The sequence below is a fragment of the Haliotis asinina genome, chromosome 3, assembly GCF_037392515.1.
Source record: "Haliotis asinina isolate JCU_RB_2024 chromosome 3, JCU_Hal_asi_v2, whole genome shotgun sequence".
In the NCBI taxonomy this organism is placed as follows: Eukaryota; Metazoa; Mollusca; class Gastropoda; order Lepetellida; family Haliotidae; genus Haliotis; species Haliotis asinina.
In genome coordinates this window covers 28674435-28681277 of record NC_090282.1, presented here as the reverse complement: position 1 = coordinate 28681277, position 6843 = coordinate 28674435, and the positions used below count along the sequence as shown (strand labels likewise).

Sequence of the window (6843 nt, the reverse complement as noted above, 5' to 3'; positions counted from 1 at the left end):
GACAATATAATGCAACTACCTGATAAGATTGATTGACTGACTGACTGGGTCTAGTTTTATGCAGCTTTAGCTGTTTCACTGCGGTATGCATCAGAAATGAGCTTCACTTAATGTACATATGTGATAATTCAAACCTGGGTCTACGGCGATATGGGCAAATGCTTTAACCACTTGACTACCCAACCGCCTCACCTGTTCAAAGGACAATGTGGCCATTACCTATCAGGACAACACAGAGTAGCTAAATATTGTTCACTTAACAAATTGTGGCATTATATTGTTCTCTCATCACAGAGGATAGCATTTGGGCATTCTGTGTTGAAAGAACAATACAATGCCACTACCTTTGAAGTGGACAATAGATTGACATTCTGTGGCCATTACCTATCAGGAGGACAACACAGAGTGGCTAAATATTGTTCACTTAACAAATTGTGCCATTATATTGTTCTCTCATCACAGAGGATAGCATTTGGGCATTCTGTGTTGAAAGAACAATACAATGCCACTACCTTTGAAGTGGACAATAGATTGACATTCTGTGACCATTACCTATCAGGAGGACAACACAGAGTAGTTAAATATTGTTCACTTAACAAATTGTGGCATTATATTGTTCTCTCATCACAGAGGATAGCATTTGGGCATTCTGTGTTGAAAGAACAATACAATGCCACTACCTTTGAAGTGGACAATAGATTGACATTCTGTGACCATTACCTATCAGGAGGACAACACAGAGTAGCTAAATATTGTTCACTTAACAAATTGTGGCATTATATTGTTCTCTCATCACAGAGGATAGCATTTGGGCATTCTGTGTTGAAAGAACAATACAATGCCACTACCTTTGAAGTGGACAATAGATTGACATTCTGTGACCATTACCTATCGGGAGGACAACACAGAGTAGCTAAATATTGTTCACTTAACAAATTGTGGCATCATATTGTTCTCTCAAAACAGAGTGACGATATATTGTCCACTTAACAGGTAGTGGCATAATATTGTTTTATATATCGCCACTCTGTGTTGACAGAACAATACAATGACACTACCTGTTAAATGAACAACGAAAGGCCGCTTTGTGTTGACAGTATAATGACTCTACCCCTTGAGAAGACAATAACATGGCACTAAGAGTTAATTCTAAAGATAATTTTTCAACCCGACTCTTTCGTCATGAGAACGACAATGACAAAATAATATTGATCAGCAATACCTTCACAAAAAGATCAAACACAATGATTATAGTGTAGTTTTTAATAAACGCGCAAGGATACATGCTACGAATCATGGATGCAACACCCTGCAGACTGGGGATGTAGGACTTGAAATAGGCATGACCCAAGTCTTGTCCTTGACCTTAGGTGACATGGTGAAACAGAGGAATGGTGCGCCTCAGTTTCAAGTGTAAAGAGGGATTACTTTTGCCAGTCAGAAATCAAAGTTCGCCAATCTATAGACATTGCTTTCACAGAAGCAGTAAGCATCTCAGACTGACATTGCTTTCGGTATTTGTCCCACATATAAGCCGACACGCCGTGATATAAACCAAATGATGTTCAGATCGGCGTGAAACCCAACTCGCTCACTCACTCATTGTCCACGCTGAAGTATTTAGATAACGAGACACGTGGGTATCTCATCACCCCGAGCTTCAGAGCAGTGTCTTTGTTCACAGGATTCGCTTATTGGGATCAGTGCTAAGCCAGACCTCGTGATAGAAAAATCTGTTGTAGCCATTGTAGCGTTGTAAATAGTCGATGAAGTAGTAGCTGTTGAATTCAACGTTGGCGGATGAAGAGACGTTGAGGGCTATGTCGTAGGATGAGGCTGCGTTCGCGTCCATGTAGCCTCTGCAAATGTAATTTATCAAGTGAAATGAATGAATGAATGAATGAATGAATGAATGAATGAACGAATGAATGAATGAATGAATGAATGAATGCGTAGGTATGTGGACCAACTAAAGAACGAAATACGACCATATTCATCATCATCATCAAAGTAAGGTGGGTACAATGATACAATGTGGCAGCTGCTGTTACCCCGATCACTGAACGATTAATGTACGAGTTCCACGGATATTCCCTACACTAAATACGGACATAGTCCTCCCGCACTACCTACCTGGCATAGACGGAGAATCCAGGTGAGTCCACAATGGTGACATTAGGGTTGGTAGGTGTTGGTGGGTTCAGATAGTAGTCTGGGTGCAGGTACAGGTACACCGTCATGTTGTAGTCGTGGGCGAAGGCGGTGAATTCACTGTAGATTCCCGCCGTCAGCGTCCGGTACTGCTCCTTCATCGGCTGCATCCTCTTCTGCAACTCCGTCATCAGCTGGTGGGGCTGCAGATGTTGCTGTTGCCGTCGCAGCTCCGTTAGTTGTTGTATTATATCGTTTCGTTTCTGTTGCATTATGATCGCGACGGAGGACATCTGGGACATCAACCTCTTGTAGACGGCAGCATGGCCGACAGGGACGTCTACCTGGACCACAACCGGGACGGCGTATTGCAAAGTTGTTTCTATACAAAGAAACAAAATGGATGCCGTTGTATGTGAATGTAGGTATTGGACATTTCGTACATGCATACATTTGGTATGTTCGAGCACCGTTACAACATTCCAACAGTTTAATGGTTGACATTTGAAGGAAATTTTCAAAATTGATTCACCATTTCGCCAACACCTGGGCTCATCACAATTTTCAGGATCCATGAATACATGTTTATGACATAGTTTGGACTGTACAATCGTTGTGGAAACACTTTCGGCACATTTATCATTATTGTGAAAAGGGATTAATAACAGGATTGAAGCACCTAACTTAAATGAGATCAGGTGGTGACTAGGGTTGGGACGGGTACAAATTTTCTACCCGGGTACCCCACCCCCTGTTACCCTACCCTACCTGGCTACCCGTTATGTTAAGTCATGACATCAAATTTGCAGGAAATGGCAATATCTTCTTCATCTTGGAGGCTAAAATTTCGAGTTTTTCAGTATCTTAACCACGCATTATATGCAAAAGAAGTGACTATGTCTAAATCTTCAAAGACGATACAACCTTTTAATCATGAAAGAATAGGTTGTTTAATCTATCAGTCACATGATCATAGCGGGTACGGGTATTGAAACGGGTACCCGGGTCCAACTGATTACCCACTCTTCCCGGCTATACGGGTTACCCGTCCCAGTCCAAGTACAGACCACTATGTGTGGGGCTACACAAGTTTCTAAATGTTATAACACAAACAGGTAGACAACTCGAGAACTCTTGGATTCTGATTAGTTCTGCTAACAATATATTTGGAAGAATTTCGAAGCTGATAGCCATGCATGTTACTGTTTGGATTAATTAAGATAACATTGTCTTTATGGCTATAGGGCTATGTCGGTGTTCTTTTATTCAGATAAACACTTGGAAAGGCATCATCCCTGTTTGATAAAAAAATCTTGTTGTCTTACATATTCCAAAAATGTTGCCAAAATCAGTTCCTTGTAATGGTTCACAGTATGCTAAGAATAAGTTACTCCGAGATTTAGTAAATTTGTGGATTTGGTAGTTAACTCAAGTACATTGGACGAAACCATTTCCACTGGTTGTGAAAGTATTTCTTCAGTGTCAAATATTCACCACAATACACCAGCTTGTCCATTGTTTCCAGATTCCCTTCACCCCATTCAGTTCACATGAATTACACATTATCAAAGTCAGTTTTGCAATGATGTAAATACGAAATCAGTACATGTAGTTTGCTTCACATGATTATTTTAATAACTTCGCGAATATATTTATTTTCATTTCCTATCACAGAACAATGTGAAACTGCAACTCCCTGCCATGGCTGATACTTATGATTCTTCAACTGTCTGGTGTGAAGACAGCTCGGGCAAATATATACATAGGTCTAGCTCCCCTACAAAATCTGACAAGTCGAATTGGGCGAAAAAGGCAAAACAGCTGTGACATTTATATAAATCGATCACTGAGAATTACTGACGACACCAGGAGTTCAATAACCAAGTTCAATTCAAAATCAGAATCGTCCATTGCCTTTCAGTACAGTTGGTTGGTTGTTTAACGACGCACTCTCCAATATTTTAACTATATGGCATCAGTCTGTAAATAATCGAGTATCAACCACACAGTCTACTGATAAACATGAACATGAGCATCAATCCATGCAACTGGGGTGAGATGACATGTGTCAACTACGTCAGCGAGCCCTCCACCCGTTAGCCACCTCTTCCGACAATCATGGGTTACTGAAGACCAATTCTAACTCAGAAGTTGTAAGGTTGTCTTGTGTGTGAATCATGTGTTACTCACGCAGTGAATTCTCGCTGACAATGTAGTCGATGAGCTCCTGGGATTCGATGCGTGGAACATCGTACGGTTTTCTAGGTGTTTTCAGCCACTTTCCAGCAGGATATTCTCTCCTTTCGTATTGCTGAACGGAAAAGAAAGATATGTTTCTTTGCCAAATACAATGCTAACCTTATGAATCGATATGGGTGATTTCTGTTTTCTATGAACTTTGTTTTTAATGATAGGTCATAAGATTAATGGTAAAGAGGCATCAAATTATTGCTCTCTCCTCTGTTATGGTCAATGGTAAAAAGCATGGCTTTATTGCGCTTTCTTCTGTTACGGCTAAGAGTAAAAGGCGTCAATTTATTGCTTTTTCTTCTGTTACGGTTAATGGTAAAAAGGCATCAAATTACTGCTCTTTCTTCTGTTACGGTTAATGGTATAAAGAATGAATGTATTGGTCTTTTTTCTGTTACGGTCAACGATAAAAATCCCTCAAATCATTGCTCTTTGTTCTGATGATATGGATGAAATAATATCAACGTAAACATAGCATGAAAAGCTGATGGGTCGCCAGTATTACCTCATTGAAGGAACCAGGGGTGATGGTATACATTGGGCATACGTTGGGGTAACATGCCGGAGGGTAAGGGTATTCCAAGAGGGGAGAACTTTGGGTGGAACCCACGGTGCCAATCTGATCGTTTCTCGACGTCCCCGAACCTCGGTTGGAAACACCATCCTGAGGAAATCTTGGTGCGGACAGAACACGGCCGTCGCACACCGCAATCACAGCAACTACGAAGACGGTGAACACTACCTTCATATTAAGTGAATTCTCTGGAAATGAATAAAACCGTACGTGTACATGATATTATGTAGCAGTTCAGTGCTCTTCGATATAAATTTACATCGTCAGTTTGTAAATAATAAGTAAATATGATACGTAACCGAAGGAAATACACCTTTAGAAATACAAAACAAAAAGGAAAATAATATACAAAACTGATCTTATCAATATTACGTAATTTTTCGAAAAATGTTACCCAATTTAAGTAAATGCAGTCAGCGTCACTGGGGCATGTGATGTTAGATGACATTAAGTACCATTGAAAACGATCGAGTCTGGACTTCTGTTATCAAAAACAAACGGAGTCTGTCATGGCCAAAATTGTTAGATATTATGCAAACAGTATAGACGATGCATATTAATACAATTAAATACAATGAATGTATGTACACCTGTATTTGCAACGTCTTCCAAAAACTGTCATATAAAAGTAAACATATGCAAACTCGAATACTTGATAATCTTTAAAATGACAGACTTTAGGATCTGAAACACTGGAAAAGTTAGAGTTCCTAACGAAACAGTGATGTCCGAATCAAACACATCACCGTTGAATCGACAGTTTTTGTACCTTTATATTTTTCCACTATTAAACACAAATCTGCACTTCTATTCAAAAGCTTACATTCAACAATGTAAATATAGCCACTTACTTCTGGCAAATGTTCTAAACTAGATTTTGCAGAAATATTCCAAACCCAATAAAGGTACTTTTTACACATGAATTGATGTATCGTGTATCTGTAACGTTGGAAACCTTACACTATTGTCATGAGTCCGGTAAAAGATAATAATCGTTGAAAATTGGCAAATTCTTGGCAGACTTTTACACCAAAACGTAGTTGTTCACGGACATGTTTGTGGGCAGTTTGATGCATGATTCTCGTGCAATTTATATACATAAGGTTTGCAGTTGGTTCTTGGAAGTTACTGAAGAAATCAATCTTCGACGTGACCATGTATATATCGGTAACATATAGTGAGTGTTATAAGTGAATCTAAACTTTAGAAAGGAAGTATTTGTCGTTTTGCCTGGTAGTTTACGTCCGCCTGTGTTCCTAGATAGAGCTCACGACAGCCACACTTTCCTTACAAGATATAATAGAATATAATAAACTCATCTTACATGGACCAGCCAGATATCACTTGGTTGTTGGAGATACAGTGGTGCCGGCCCACTTCTCCAGAATTCTTGAAGGCTTTTCGGAACGTAGGTGTTTGCCCTTCCCCAACAGTGGCTTGCAGGAGAGAGTGATTTGATGCTTGAGAACAAAAGACGTCACCTCGCGTCACGTGCCCGTAAATAACCTGTGGGCTATTTGCGTGAGAAAGACAGAGTGACAGGGTTTTTGCCAAATAAGCCTTGTATGCTTTTCATACATCGTTTATAACTCTACACCTTACGACCTTATGGGAAAATATGAATCATTCGTGAGCTAAATGAGTTAAAAATACCCTTGTAGCAACACATTACAGATAGAAACATGAGGATACTGGACAGTTGCTAGTAAGGATAGACAAGAGGTGTTTGGGTCCGGTTATTTGCATATTTGCTCAGCGGATACACTGACATCAAAGTGAACATAATCTGCAGATATGGTTGAAGTATAAACTGCTTGACTGACTATTTTAAATTTGGAAAGAAACAGCTGACATCCATTTTGTTGATG

The 6843-nt window shown here is 39.7% G+C and overlaps 1 protein-coding gene across 1 annotated transcript; it reads right to left on the bottom strand.

Annotated features, from left to right (window-relative positions):
* Nucleotides 1-1248: 1248 nt before the first annotated feature.
* On the bottom strand, nucleotides 1249-6451 carry LOC137276722 (uncharacterized). Its single transcript, XM_067808351.1, has 5 exons — nucleotides 6300-6451; nucleotides 4907-5163; nucleotides 4342-4462; nucleotides 2134-2533; nucleotides 1249-1859 (listed from the first exon to the last, which is right to left on the bottom strand). Exons 2-5 carry the CDS (start codon nucleotides 5147-5149, stop codon nucleotides 1679-1681), a joined length of 945 nt encoding a protein of 314 aa, XP_067664452.1. The 5' UTR covers nucleotides 5150-5163; nucleotides 6300-6451; the 3' UTR covers nucleotides 1249-1678.
* Nucleotides 6452-6843: the final 392 nt, after the last annotated feature.

Bases quoted from the DNA above. Each gene is read 5' to 3' on its own strand.
- LOC137276722 (XM_067808351.1), bottom strand. From the start codon at position 5,149: ATGAAGGTAGTGTTCACCGTCTTCGTAGTTGCTGTGATTGCGGTGTGC. The intron at 2,534-4,341 runs GTGAGTAACACA...TTCTTTGTATAG, and splicing joins TGTCAGCGAGAATTCACTGC to AAACAACTTTGCAATACGCC. The intron at 1,860-2,133 runs GTAGGTAGTGCG...TTACATTTGCAG, and splicing joins GGATTCTCCGTCTATGCCAG to AGGCTACATGGACGCGAACG.